The sequence below is a fragment of the Pezoporus flaviventris genome, unplaced genomic scaffold, assembly GCF_033815535.1.
Source record: "Pezoporus flaviventris isolate CSIRO_AGI_PZ_B2104156 unplaced genomic scaffold, CSIRO_AGI_Pfla_v1 ptg000083l, whole genome shotgun sequence".
Classification (NCBI taxonomy): Eukaryota; Metazoa; Chordata; class Aves; order Psittaciformes; family Psittacidae; genus Pezoporus; species Pezoporus flaviventris.
This window is the reverse complement of record NW_026892631.1, coordinates 4,398,900-4,413,707: the sequence shown is the minus strand read 5'-3', so window position 1 is coordinate 4,413,707 and position 14,808 is coordinate 4,398,900. Positions and strand designations below refer to the sequence as shown.

Genomic DNA, 14,808 nt, shown 5'->3' with positions numbered 1-14,808 from the left:
GCTGCCTTTCTCCTTGGTTACTGGCATGTTGGTCAGAGCTAATGCTGAGTTTTGATCAAATACACTTAACAGATATGACTGTTCCTGCTGAATGTGACCTAAGCATAGTAGGGATCTCAAGAACTCACTGCAACTACTGTAGTGCAGTTCAAGCCTGCAGAAGCAGAACAGGTTTGCTTTCTTAGTAACCTGAATTTACCCTGTGCCCCCTAGAAATGGTTATCTCATTTTCTGCCTCCTGCTCCTGTGCATGCTTCTCAACCCCTACCAAACAGCTCCTTAGGCACCCAAGCCCGCTTTGTGGCGGCTGAACTTGATTTGTTTGGTGGGTTTTACTCCATGTTTTAAGGGCAGCTCTGGTTTTGGAGGGAGAACATTAATCAGCAATCCTGCAATGGTACTTACCCTTCGAAGCCTGCAGTTCAACCATGGCTCAGTGTCACAGGTGTCACAAGCCCAGGTATGTCATGGGGTGACACTGAGGGATTCTGTGCATTGGTAACCTTATTCTGTAGGGCAGGATTCTCAATGCAGGGTATTCCCACCATCAGTGCACAGGTCGTATGTTCTGTGCTCTTCCGTAACTGGAGTCTTACAACTTGCTCTGAAGTACTCCTTTGCAGGCAGGCAGAACTGGCCTTACCCTCAAAATAAATACATAGTAATACAGCCTTCCTAAATAAACTGCCTGACTTACTGGACAGGCTTCTTTTACTGCTGATTTTGGTGCTCTCGGTGCAGACATACGGCCCCTACTGATCACAGCCACAGCTTCTCCGTGTGTGGTCCCCAGTATTCTAATTCGGAGCTAAAGAATCTTTACAGTGTTGACAAAATACTCCTGCTTTCTGTCATCTAACATTACCCTTGGCTTAAGTGGCAGAATTGAGGCTTTTGTCTCAGCAAGACGACGATTTGAGGGTTTGCCTTTTGTATGACTTAAGCCATAAATTCACATTCTCATTCAGGGGTGGGTCTGGTTGTCTAGAGCAGATCCGAAGCAAATACCAACACAGTTTAAGGCATTGTTTGTAACCTGTCCTGCAGGCACCATAGGTCTCTTACACACGGACTCCAGACGTGGCCCTCTCTCCAGGACCTGGGAAGAGAACCTGCAGGTGGCATATCTACAGCCTCTGTTCCCTACCCCACCTTGACCAAGGTAAGAAGCCCTGTCCCTACCCCAGGTACACACACAGGCTTACACAGGGAGCAAAAATGTAAACTTTTATTACTGTTGTTTTTTTTTCCCCTCAGTCAAAATATCCCTATAGCCCATCCTACTCCTAAGATCAGCTCCCACCCCCAAACCACAGTGGATTCGGTTAGCTTGTTTGACTAAAGAACACAAAATAGAAATACAAAACGTGCTGGCAGCAACCTTTAAATACAGCGTAAAAAGATGCCCTCAGCTGACGGCCCTGACCCGTGTCTCTTAAATAAATAGGTGCAATCGGTTACCACCGGATAAAGTGCACAGTCGCAAGGCAGGGGTGAGGTAGCGCGGTGGGTGCCCCCTCCCCGCCCGAGCAGCGGCACCGCAGGACGGGGTCTGGCGGGGGAGAGCTTCGCCTCAAGCCCGGCGGTGTGTGTAGCTTTAATCCCCGACGCGGGCGCTCAGAGACCTCGGAAGGCTCCGAGCGCGTTCTCCTCCCACTCCGAGCCCGACTCCGAGTAGCCGCTGGTGTCCTCCGCGTCCGACACGGGCGAGTACTGCCCGCAGAAGGCGCGGCCCGGCGGGTAGGGCCCGGCCGCCGGTGACCCCGCGAAGGAGGCGGCCTCGGCCCCGCCGGGCTGGAAACCGTCGAAGCCGGGGCCCGGCGGGAAGGCGGCTGCCGGCGGCCACTCGTAGGGGGCCGATCCCGCCTCCTTGGGCGGGAGGAGCTGGGCCGCGCCGGGCAGCGCGCAGCGGGGCCGCTCCGGGCCGCGCAAGGCGGCGAAGCGCTGCGGCCGCGGGAAGCCCGGCGGCGGCTCGGCGGCAGCGGGGCCGGGACCGGGACCAGGGCCAGGCCGGGGCGGGCCCCGCTGGCGGCGGGACTTGGCGCGTCGGTTCTGGAACCAAACCTGGGGAGAGAGGGCGGCGGTGAGGGCGGGCGGGCTGGCAGGGACGGGCCCGGGTGGCGCGGCGCGGCCGGCGCCCCTCACCTGGATGCGGGACTCGGGGATGTGCGTGGCGTCGGCCAGCTTCTCCCGCAGGTAGATGTCGGGGTACATGGTGTCCTGGAACACCAGCTCCAGCGTCTCCAGCTGCGCCGCCGTGAAGCTGGTCCGCTTCCGACGCTGCGAGGCCGCCGGGGCACCCTCTGACGGCTCCGCCGGGGGAAGCGCCCTCAGGGCGGGCGAGGCCGAGCCGGGCCCGCCGCCCACCGGCCACCTGCCTGCGGGGAAGGAGGGCGGCTCGGCCGGGGGCTCCCCGAAGCGCAGCGCGGCCATGGCTGCGGGCCAGGAGGGGCTCTGTCTGCCCCGCCGCCTTTATAGCCGGGGAGGGGGGCTCCGCAGGGGCGGGGGTTCCGAGCGGGGAGGCCCAGCCCCGGGAGGGGAAGGGGGGCCGGGGCACCCCACGGAGTGCTTGCTGGTGGGGTGCCCGCTTGGGGTGGCACCCGTGGGTGATGGCCCCCGACGCCCTGCGCGAAACACTGGGTCGAACAGCGTGGTGTGTGGAGGTTCGAAGCCTGGGTTATTCCTAACGCAGCACCGGGGTCTATACGGTTACGGTGTTTGCCGCTGGCGCGGAGGTGGGTGTTCGACAGCAGCTGTCTGCTTCGGCGAGGGAGGGCTCCTGCTCCCGCATAGTGTGAGACTCGGAGTAAACAAAGGTTATCTCTCCCCGCGGCCGCTCTGTTTGCGGCGCTCGGCTGCGAGCTGCGCGGCCTCCTGCTGTGCCTGCTGCGAAAACATCTCTTTAAGATGCGAGCTAAACGCACCTCGGCAGCCCCAAGCGGCTCAGACGGGGCAGAGGCAGGCGCTGGTGGCATCCCCTTGCCAACGCCTGCATGCCGCTGCTCGCACAGCCCTGGCGCTTCCGCGATAAGCGTTTCCCAGCTGGAGAGGTCTCGTGCAGAAACGTTGCCCACACGTTGCAATGGGATGTGCCTTAAAAATGGTTTGCTCCCGTTTTGCTTTACAGGAATCGTGTGAAAAAGAATGGTGTTTTGATCATTAAAAGCCGGTTTTAATAAGTCCTAATGCACCTTTCCGCGTTTACACGTGCAGCAGTCCGTGTGCTTTCATTAATGAAGTTTCTGAGTCGTTAGTTCCCAAACGAACCTGTAGGATGCAGGTGATGGTCAGAAACATGAGACTTGTGCAGGGTTCTCAGCAGTGTAACGAGAGGGCACAAGTGAATGGTGATGCAGAAAGCACGGACAGCAGCGTTTTAGGGTTTAATAAAAGACTTGGGGAGGGTTGAGTTGCTCTGCAGATTCTGTGCAGATTTAGATGCCACGGGTGGTACCAAAGGGAATTGCTCCATATTACATTTATTTGATGAGTGGTTTGCTCTTTTTTATGTATCTTTTGCTGAAAAACATAAACAGACTTTTCTTCCCTATCTAATGCAGAATAGAGGTGACATCCTTTAGGTTTTGGGGGGATTTAATCCTGCTTTGAATTATGCCCTTACAGGGATATTGACTTTAGGGTTTGGTGAAGATGGATTAAGTAGCTAGACAGAGCGCAGCTTTTTCAAGGAACTGGGGGTTTTTCACACAAGTACATGTGTTGTTTTTCTTCTGAGCAGTAGCAGCAGCAGCCCAAGCTCAAGTAGGTGCTGGCACCACAGGCCCCCCACTGTTCACGCCATCCTGCTGCTTTCCCTTTAGCCAGGTGGGTTGCTAAGGTGTCTCTGAGTTTGCACCGTGTGGTCAGAGAACTAATCCAAGTTAAATCAACTGTACAGTAACAGCAGGGTTCTCTCTTTTCCTCCAGACCTGGGATTCCCTGCCATGGGTCACCATGTGGATGGCTGTACAAGCAAGCGGGCGCTGTCAGGCGGAGCAGGAGGGAAATAATGGGATCCCATCTGGGGGTGCTTCTGGAATGCTACTGCCTGGATCTGATGCTGAGCTAGAAGAGGACAAAACAGAGACAGGCTCTTCAGGAGCGTTGTGGTTTTCAGTGTCAGACTTCCCATTCAGACAACTACTTTATCAATGTATGTGAATCCATACTCAGGAAAGAGTGAGTACTGGGAGCTAATAGACCTATTCCCAACTCATAAATCTGGAAATGGGCTGACTCTTTGATCTCTGACTGCTGTGACATCCTTGGGTCAAAAGCATTCTCAGTTCCCTGGCAGTTTAGGTTATCAGGGGTGTTCCAATAGCTGTCTTGTAAGGGCAGCTAACATGCTTCCCCTGATGAGGAAATGAATGGAGATGTTTCCCAGGCCTGAAAGCTGGCATTAAGAAACACGGGTACAACAATTACAGACCATAAAAAAAAAAAAAACAAAAACAAAAAAAAACAACAAAAAAAAGTCTACTTTACAGTTACAGTGTAAGAAAAATGACTTCTACATACTAAACTTGCTGCAGTTGATCTTGTATAGGAGTGCAGTTTGACCACCAGTACTGCGATACAGAATAAAAAGGCGGTGTTTTGCAGCTCTATAGAACAAGGTGGGTAAACCTGTGCTACTGTGACTGAATCGTGTGTCCAGAATGTTCAGTGCCCTTAATGGAGCCCAGAATTGCACACACAGCCTCCAGCACATGGGGTTCACTCTCTTGTCATTGAATTACCCATCTGCAGACAACTGCACTTTCAAGCAGCTGTTCCAGCTGTTTACTTGTGAGTAGTGGAGGCAGCAGTAGGTAGGCCTGGCTGTGCTGCCTGGCTGTATGTCTCTGGTGCTGACCTCTGTTTGATTCCGCTCCCTCTGCCTCAGTTTCCTTTTCTGGGCTGGCTGTTTAACACCAGCATGTTGATCTACCTTGGTGGTGAGTCGTCTTCCACATACCAGCAGTACATGCAATTCTGGAGTAAGACCAGAGCCAGGAATTGAGTTTTTCCTTTCCTGGGGCTCAAAGCATCGCACACCAATTTCTTCTGTGGGATCCTAGTGGCCACCCTTCTGTACTGGCTTGATTTGAAAGGGATCTAAGATCAAAGAAAGACAAGGGGGATAGTGCTCTAATTGTAAAGGAGTGTGCTCTTAGGTGGGGATCAGAGTAGGATGCTTTTGGCTCTTCCTATGCAAGCAGGACAACTTGAAAGACAGCTCTTTGCTTGCTTCTGCCAGTTCTCTCCCCTCCCAACGTTGGCACACCTCTCTAAAGCTCCCACAGAATGTCATCCCACCGATGTGCTAAAAGCAATGCCTGAGAGGTGCTGCTGCGTGCCTCCTGCACAAGGAAAAAGCACAGTGTATGGAGTTTCTTTTCCTCCACAAGAAGTTTTGCATCCTGCTATGCCTCTTGTAGTCTGACAAGGAGGTTTCCAATGCCTTGTAGGTGCCAGCATCTGCGTGGAGTTATACCTAGGTTAGAGCTGAAAGCATTTAGGAAGACATTCAGACTTCTGTCCCTTCCTGTTCCACACACTTGCTTTTATTTGTGTCCTGCCTAGGCACAAAGGAAGATTTTACTTCTTCCCTCAAAACACAGAAGCTGTGACATAAGCCCAGAAGTGGCTTGCTTGTTAAAATTCAGATGGCTAAAATTGAGATAGCTCTCTCTAAGGGGAAGAGCAGACTATGTGTATAAATTGGAGATTATAACCTCCTTTGGAGTAATGTAATCACATTAATCTTTACCATATTTGTCAAGAGAGATGCTCCTTATGCTTTTGTCCGTGCTGGGAGAGCCTCGCAATATGAAATGTGTCTGTACCTGCATGGTTTTCAAGCTTCAGGTGGAGATCATGCTATCATGTGCCATCCATGGCCAGGCTGGTTGTGGTTCTGGGCAACCTGATCTGGTTGAAGATGTCCCTGCTCATTGCAGGGGTTGAATTAGATGATCTTTGAAGGTCCCTTCCAACCTAAACTAAGCTATGATTCTGTATCACAGCTGCCTGCAAGGATATAAGAAAGGCTCTGAGACACAGATTTTGGAGAAGGGGAGATGGGCCCTGTGCAGAGTTTTCTGCCCTTCTGGCTTTCCAGCCTTTTGCATATTGAGCTCGGGGAGGTTCTCAGGCTGTTGAGGCCACAAAGTCATCTTCTAAACGCGCAGATTGAGATCCTGCCTTACGTGACTCGGGGAGCTGGGGCTTGGGAAGCATCCCAGAACGCACAGCAGGAGTAGGCGGCAGTGTGACATTCAGTCGTGTCTTTGCTGCCAAAACAAACGCACCCTTTTCCATAGCTAACACACACCAGCACTTCTGCTGCTCAGCCCTCGAGGGGTGAGACACGATGGGGTTTGCCATGCCGTGGTTTGTAACCACTACTGCAGCCTTTGCTGTGTTCAGACTCCTCTGACTTGTCGTGTCACTTTGGTCCTTCTAGGACTCTGCATGGAGATGGCACTTGCACAGTATCATTTCATTCCAAGAAAGCTTGCTTTCTTTTTGAAGGTTGTCTTTAATGTGAATTCTTTGGTGTCTGAACCCAAGACTGAGGCTTGTAACGGTGCAAATTTAGCAGTTTCTTGTCTCCTCGCAAAGACTTGGTATCTTGGAGAGCTCTATTTCTACATCCGTTTTAACTGGAACCATCCACCAAGGTCAAAGCCTATATTCGGAGCCTGACCAGAAAAGGAACCGCGCTCACACAAACCTGATTTTGGTAACTTAGAGAAAGTTTAAGGAAAAACAAACCCACCTTTTTGCTATTAAGACTGAGCTTAAGTTTAAGCTGTATGAAGCAGCAATGCCCATAGAACTATCTCACAACTAAAATTAGTTGTAGACCAGACACATTTTTATGGTTGCACACATTTGCTGGCATGGAAATACCGTGTAATTTCCAGCTTTTCTGGCAGGGACCTGATAGCAAAAATCATTAATGCACGCTAGGCTTAGGTTCTGAGGGTTTTTCATTCTGCCTAAAAGGAAATCTTTAGATGAGTTCTTAATTTCCCTCTGATTGCTTCCAGTCACTGTGACAAAGCTCTTTACAGCCTCCAAATGCTTTTAGAGGTTTATCAGGTCTTCCCAATCTACACACACCAAGATCTATATATATACCGAGGCACAGCCAGGCTTTTAGGTAGAGTTCTGAGGTCTCATGGTGATGTCATGTTTTTCATTTACAGTTGTCATTTTATAGTGCTTGTGTTTCTGGGCCTCATGGCTATAACAAGGAAGAGCTTCAGAAGGTGGGTTGCCTATAGTCCTCACTTCAGCGTAGTCTGCAGATGTCTTGGGGTCTGTTCTTGAGAGACCTGAGCTGCCTGCTCCATTTGGATGTTCAGCTGTGTCCTTGAATGTTCCTCCTCACCAGAGCCCTGGCAGGGTGCTGAGGAAGTCCTCACTGTCTGACCCTGCACAGCACCCTCTGCTCCTAGGGAAGTCCTGGAGCATATCCCACCCTCCCCTAAGACAGGGACCAGCACTGTGTTGAGAAGAGGGGGTTTGCCCTCCTGCTTAGCCCAGGAAGCTTATTTGATGTAGAGGGCTCCTTCTGCATCCTGACCTGTGACCAAGCAGCTGGGCTGAGCCACTGTCAGGGCTTTTGTACCTCCAGGTAAAAGCTATGCGATGGAGCCCATGGCATTGAGAGCCAGAGTGGTGTCAGAGCCTGGTGACATCAAACCCCACCGCAGGACGCTGCTCATGCAGCCAGTGCCACCAGGTATTTCAGATCATAAAGTAAAGGGCTGATCTTGCCCAACAGCTCTATGCACAGGTCTTCCACAGTGTTAAAGTAAATGTGATGTGGCAAGCGGCTCTGTTCTCTCTGAGAACAGAAACTTCCACCTCATGGGTCATGTACATAAAAGACTGTCTTCCCGGGCTAGGATCTGATTGCATCTATAGATGCATGATCTGTTTTCCTTTGAAAATGAAACTGCTGTCTCTCTTTGTTTTTGTCAACAAGGAATTAATAGTGTCTTGTGACTTTAGCCATGCGCTTAGGAGGGGGATGTGACTTGGTGGTGTAAGCCATTTCCTGAGAGGTGTGAGACGTGACTTCGAGACCTGGTGGTGCCATTCGTGTATTCTGCTTGGAGGAGTTGATAAGAGCTTCAGACACACAGAAAGCCTTGAAGGAAGCAGCGGTGGGGGAGGCGTAAGGACCTAGCAAATGCATATGAAAAGATCAAGGGGCTGCATTTGCTAAATCCCAACAGGAACAGATCTGGGGTGAGATGCCCGGGTTCAGAGAGGACCCAGAGGTAGCAAAGGGGCAAGAGCAGATCTGTCTGGTAGCTGGCTCCCTACCTTTGCAGGGAGTGGAAGATCAAGGATTTGTGAGTGGGAGAGAGATAAGAGCAAATGGTGGGGGTAGGAAGAGGGAAAGGAAAGGGCGATAGGGAGAAAGCTACATGGAGAAAGGAGAGGCTGATTGAAAGGGCAGGGCTGAATTGAGACACTTAAACTCCAGCCTGCCTTTGAGCATTGAGATATTGAGATGCCCTGTCAGTGGCAGTGTGCGTATACCTGACTTGCTGTTGCCCCTGCAGTGAGTAAGCAGTCCCACTAACAGTGCTGTGGCAGCAAGCCCTAGGCTTAAACTATTCCTTCTTGCAATGCTCCTCTGTGCCCTCTCTGATTTTATAGCATTTGGTACTGTGGGAGAGCCTAAAGCTTCTACCTAATAGAGCTCATCACATTGCTTTGCTTATTGGCATGCTCTCAAAGAGGTCATACCCCATTCTTAGAGATACTTTCCTTAATGAAGAACTTTATAACAACTGCTGATGCAGACGGCTGTATATATAAAATTACTAGGCTATGTGAATGCCCAGTATTGTTTAATTGATTTGCTGTACAAGCAAAGGGAAAAACTCTTTATCTACAGATGAACAAAACCCCAAACCCAAAAACCAACAAAGAAGATAAGGAGGAGCTAAGGAAAAAGGCAAGGCCCTGTTTACCTCCTTTTCTTACAGCACCTCCATAGAGAGGTGGCTTTCCAGAGTGCAGCCAGAATACGCACATGCAGCAAGGGTGGCAGGGGAGACCACATCCTCTCTCAATAGCACTGAATAACAGAAAGAAGAGCTCCAAACAGTCCCCTCTTTCCCTTTTTTAGGCTCCTTGGCCTTAGCAAGAAGTGCTAAAGCATTGTCTTGTACCTTTCCTTGGCAGGCTCAAACCCCTATCATCATCCCCTGCACGCGGCGAGGTCTTCTTTCTCCCTTGACTTGGCAAGTGACAGTCACTGTTTCTGTCTTGAAGTGTTTGGTATCTGAGTGTGTGAGCTGCTGAAATTAACAGGGTTTTATGAGAATTTAATTTATTCTTCTTGTTGGGGTGTTTTTTTCGGGGGGGGGATGTTGTTAAAGCTTATGTCTCATGGTTATTGAGAAAAGGATCCAAACGTGAAGCAAGTTTTGCTCTGACGGTTCAAAACCAGAAGGCAATACATAGAATACATAGACCCAGTAAGGTCAGATGCCTGTTACAATAGGAACACATATCCACTGTCTTTCTCTACAACTGGCTGCTCTGGTGCTATTAAACTCCCCAAGTTTTCCCTCTCTGAGTGGCATGGACTGGAGATTTCTTCAGCTGACTTCCCTGTGCCAAGGTCAGTGCTCTGGCTGCAGTTTTATCATTCATTCTAAATGCTTCCCATCATTTCTAGTTAGTTGTGCAGACAGAGGACTGCTGGTCTCCCATTTGCAGCAAGACGATTGTGGTTTGCTCTAGCATTCTTTTCGGGGGTGTTTCATTTGCAAGATATTCAGGCCTCTGTACGGTTTGGAGGATTTTCAGCTTTAACATGTAGGTGAAGGTGGGAAGTTCCACCTGAGCTGGGGATTTGCAGTTGAGCAGTAAATCATCAGTTTGGGGTGGTGATAGCAGGGGAGTGCAGCAGTTACTATGCCATTTGATGAAGTAACACTCTTCCAATTGACTCATACTTCCTTGCTATTTAAAATCACACCGAAGAAAAGAGTAAGAAAGGGAAAACCACGCAACGAACCCAGTAGGCATTATTTCTGCGTGTTATCCTGATTCTTGTGTAAGCCCACAGCACAGTTCTCTGGTGTCTGACTCACACAGAAGCATAGAAAAGTACCTCCACCTTCCTCCCCCACTATCCCATCCTCCTGCCTCAACCACCCCAGATAAGCCATCCCATTATATCCCACATGTTGCCTCGCTCCTCTCCACAAATGCACTCTCTAGGCCATGTCCCTGCCTCCCCTATGATTCAACCTCAGCTCCTCTGCTTTTAGTTCTGGCAGGGTTATTTTCCTATTTGACTTTGGCCCCATTTGTCAAGGGCGCACCCTTGCCACCTCCTCAGTCCTTTGTTGACTAAAGGTCTTCCTCTCTTTCCTTTTTATTGATACTTTTATCTCTTTCTCCATTATCTTTTAGTCCCCGTGATTCTTTCCCCTCTCTTTTGCATTTGACCAGGCTTGTCTTACACATATTATGTGGGGGATTTAAGACTTTTCTTCTAGGCAGTTTTTCTTCCATGCCCCCTTGGAAGTTTCTCTGGGCCACTGGACACGTGCCAAAGAGCCAATACATTTGTTACTCCAGATGACACAAGTGCAATCCCAGATCGAGAGTGACTCCAGGAGGCAGTGATCTCTACTGCCATTTTAGCCATCCCCTGTATCTTTACGATCCTCCTTTGCTGCCATATCTTCACACTTGGTAGGCTGTCTTAAGGTCTTGGAGGTAAGAGGAGATATAAAGGAGTGATAAGAGCTTGCTGCAAGGCTGAGTGGTCAAGAAAGAGTGCAGCAGTGTTGTAATGTAGGTTTCTATTTGCAGTTCCACCGCTGCTGTTGTCTTTTGTCCCCACCCTCGGGCTCACTGTCAATGCCTGAAGCATTGGCTGTAGGCAAAGTCTTTATGCCAGTGGCTGGAAGTTGTGAAACTGGGCACAATACCAGTGTCAACCATAACATCACCTGTGTGGTTTGTACCTTGGGTGTCTTGGCCAGTGCCAGCGCAGCAGCATTCGTCGTTGTCTAGCATCTCAAAAAGGATGTATTGCTCTCAGATCTTGCCAGGATAGAAGAAGTCAGGGTCTGCAAAGGGCCGAACTGAGGAGATAAGAAGTTGCTTTTGATTAATATCTCTTGTTTGAACTGTCCTTCCTCCGTGTTTTGTATTTCTTACCAGATAAGGCAGCAGGAGCGCTGGCGTGTACAGAGCAGTGCAGGAGAAGCAGGGACCTGCTGACACTGAAAATCCTGGCAGACTGAAGACTGATCCTCCCTGCACACAGAGCTTGGGTTTGCATCTCTTCAGACAAATGGTCATCTTCCCACTGGCTGCATGGAGCAGGCTCCTACTTCAGGGACCAGGATAATTTCTACCTGTGAGACATGAAGACCCACACAGCAAACCCCTGTGTGTTGCACTCTTCCCTCATCAGTTCACAGCATCTTAGAATCCCAGGTGGGAAGGGACCTCAAGGATCATCTGGTCCAACCTTTCTAGGTAAAGCATGACCTACACTAGATGTCCCTGCACCCTGTGTAACTGAATCTTAACATTGTCCAATGCTGGGCAAACTACCACTTCCTTGGGGAGATTATTCCAGTGGCTGATTGCTCTCATGGAGAAGGTTTCCTTATGTGCCCAGTTGGAATATTCCCAGAAGTAACTTGTACCCATCACCCCTCATCTTTTCCACGTGTCTCCTTGTGAAAAAGGAAGAGAAAAGTTCTTCTTTACTGATGCTTAATCCGCAATCCCAAGAAATACTATGGTAAAAGCAGTAAATGATCCTAACAAAGTGTCCAGACCTCCTTCATCTCAAAGGTGGTCTTTGCATTTCAGCTTTCCACAGCAACATGTTGCTACTAACAGGGTATAGCCGAGCCTGGGCTGTCCAAACGTACACGTCAAATACCACTGTAACTTGCCTTGTTGCTGAAGGGAATGTGCATGGCACGCTGGCAGAGACACACAGGGTTGTTCCTAGAAGATCCTTGTTCCAGAGCAGAATCGGTGCCAGCTTCCTGCTCTCCAGGCCATTAACTAATCTTAACAGCACTGCAGCTTCACCAGATTCCTTTGGCTGACCAATGTGGAAAGGCTGGTTTCAGGTGAGAGTTTTACTTAGGACCATGTAAAAGGCCTGTGCACAAAGAGCTGCAGCAGACCGGGTCACTGCAGGGCTGCCTGATCGCTTTTCCCTGTCCACACTTCCCAGGATCACTCCTCAACCTCCTGCTGCTGTTTTCAGCAGATGCAGACACCATGAACCACATCACATGGTAGGAATGATCTACTTTTTCTTCACAACAAAAGGAGAGTCGCTCCTGCCTCTGTCTGTGGGTCTGGGTTGCTGCTTTTCTCCATGTAAGCCCAGAGAAATCATGAATCATCAAAGGAAGTGCTCTCTGGAGCACTTGCAGAATAGCCAGAGTTCAGATAATTGCCATTGTTTTTCTGGGTGATGTTTGGACCATTTAAGGAATTGACCACTGAGCCTGGTATGAGTAGGAAGGGGAAAGCTGAGTACACCTTAGCTAGCAGTGCCTCAGATAGGCGCAGCAGAAGTGTACCTGCTTTGGCTGGCACTTCTTTAGTGAGGATGTGCCTCCATTAGACCTATTTATTGATGATGACCTATTATTTATTAACAAAATACTCCTAGTGTGGCTGCTGCTCTACAGCAAAGTGTTATTTTGCACCTCCTTCCTGAAGGAAACAAGCAGTGCTTGTTAAAATAGAGATTTTTCTGTTAAAACTGTGTTTTATTACAGCTCAGAAGGGCAGAGGGCAGCACTGGTAGCATCGTGAGGATGCTGTAGGGCACCGTTCTCACTTGCCCTGCATGAAGCAAATGGGCTACATGTGCCTTGATGAGGAGATGGTATGACACTGTCTGCTGGTCCCTTTGTAGAGTGCCACTTGGGAGCACAGCATAAAGAGGGCAGCAACAACCTCGGGGTGAGGCTGGGGAGGACTCGTATGGTTGCTGGTGTCACGTGTTGGAGAAGTTCATGTGGCATTCTGGAAGGGGGAAGGCAGTGCTGATCATTCCTGGCTGCTGCACTTGGGTACGTGCTGATGCACTTGGCTGTGAGGATGGGGCATTCTCCAGCATAGAGGAGGCTTGTGTGCATGTGGTTTTAAGGTCAGATTGTGCCATCACTCCCTTGAGCCGGTAAACAGGTTGTGAGAGGGGCTGTGCCAGTAACTCCTGCCCGTGACGTTTTTGGCATGCCATCTAACTAGTGCCTGCGGAAGGCTCTCGGACTGCGGTGATGCTCCGTCTCCTCCCATGTTGCAGAAGGTAGGCTAGATATCCCTAGCTTGGCCTTTTAAATGGACTTCTTGCCAGGATGGTGGGTCCTTACAGGATGAAACAGAGCAGACCAGGGAAAGAGAAACACATGGACGTTTCCCCATGAGGTCTTTTAGGATCTTAGGGGAAGCCATAGCTGAAAACCAAACGCTGTTCCATCACAGACTCAGAGGGAGGTGCAGTGCGTGTGAAAGGTACTGCAGGAAGCCCAGGCCATTCCCATGGAGTATGCCCAATAACACAGTAGTATAGATAGTGAGACACACGCAAACACAGGGTGGATTTAGAAGTTCTGGGGTCTAGAGCTCATACGATCAGCACTGGTGAAACCTCTGCACTAAACCTTCATTTGGCAATGTTCCAGTCTCCCTTATCTTATTGTACCCTCGTTTGCATGTCTTGTACCACATGAGCAGTCCCCTGAGCAGCACCCTTGAAAGAAATTGAGCCAAAAGTGTCTTTTGAATATCCCATGTGGAATGGAACCAGTTACATACAGCAGTCACAGCGGCTGCTCCTGTCCTGATACCATCACATCTGTTATCAGCCAACAGATGAGATGATGGAAAGAGAAAAGGGAGCCTGGAGGGAACCCAGGCAACAATTTGGATACTTTGGGGGAAAATACTGGATTAGTAGGTGTGATTTCAACTTCACAGGCTGGTATCTTTGCTATCTGGACACAAATGCCAGGCAGGTATAGGGAAGAAGCACACTGTATATCTCATCCTGTACCTCTCTAGCAGGCAGGGGAAGTATGTGGTTTTTTTACATGCTGTAGTAGATCAGATGAGTTCATGGAGCATTGCAGTGTGGAGGGCCATGCTAGCCCAAACTCCTTCCTCAGTCCCTAATCCCCTCGTGTTAGCTACAGAGATTGCAGCATATAGGCAGGAGCTGCTCAGAATTGGTGTGGTGAGTCCCCATCTTCAGGTTTATGCGACTTGTTCCCAAACTGTTCTCCCTTGTGCTACTGCAGAAGGTCCTCAGGGCAGTGGTGTGCCATGCTGCGAGCATTTAAAGCAATGCAGAGGTTTTATTTGGGAGGTCTGTGCTGCAGGTGTCATCCTTGGGGACCATTATCCTCAATACCCTCAAGTTCTGGATAAGGTTCCCCCAAACTCAGTTCCATTATTTTCTCAACAGTGAGTATGGTGCAAAGCACTCTCCTGGAAGCTCTGCAAGCTGCTGGTCTGGTCTAGGAAGGGGTTTGGGTGTGTGATGCTCCTCACCAATGGATTTTACCATGCAGCTGCTTTTACACAGGTTCCAGCAGCATCACAGGGGCACTGGTGGTAGCAGTGTAGAAGCACTTGGTCTCTTTTGGTCTGGACAGTCATCTGTGAAGGACTAACCCCTAGAAACTCGCTAGGACCACCACCACTGACCTGGGCCAGGTTTGAATGCTGGGTCCTGAGATGAGAGGTTTCACGCTGTCATACTCTCTTCTCTCTTTCAAATCAGTCTTT

The 14,808-nt window shown here is 49.9% G+C and overlaps 1 protein-coding gene and 1 long non-coding RNA gene across 2 annotated transcripts; one reads left to right on the top strand and one right to left on the bottom strand.

Annotated features, from left to right (window-relative positions):
• Positions 1 to 1,272: 1,272 nt before the first annotated feature.
• Positions 1,273 to 2,481, bottom strand: MIXL1 (Mix paired-like homeobox). The gene is made up of 2 exons (XM_061475579.1): positions 2,146 to 2,481; positions 1,273 to 2,064 (listed from the first exon to the last, which is right to left on the bottom strand). Exons 1-2 carry the CDS (start codon positions 2,431 to 2,433, stop codon positions 1,618 to 1,620), a joined length of 735 nt encoding a protein of 244 aa, XP_061331563.1. The 5' UTR covers positions 2,434 to 2,481; the 3' UTR covers positions 1,273 to 1,617.
• On the top strand, positions 2,056 to 13,482 carry LOC133280660 (uncharacterized). The gene is made up of 3 exons (XR_009747259.1): positions 2,056 to 2,196; positions 11,200 to 11,430; positions 11,863 to 13,482. It is a non-coding gene; the product is annotated as an uncharacterized LOC133280660 (long non-coding RNA).
• The last annotated feature ends 1,326 nt before the right edge of the window (positions 13,483 to 14,808 follow it).

What these genes read in the sequence shown, in the direction of transcription:
- MIXL1 (XM_061475579.1), bottom strand. Translation starts at nt 2,433, where the DNA reads ATGGCCGCGCTGCGCTTCGGGGAGCCCCCGGCCGAGCCGCCCTCCTTC. An exon ending in TCCCCGAGTCCCGCATCCAG is followed by an intron (nt 2,065 to 2,145) that starts GTGAGGGGCGCC and finishes CTCTCTCCCCAG; the next exon opens with GTTTGGTTCCAGAACCGACG.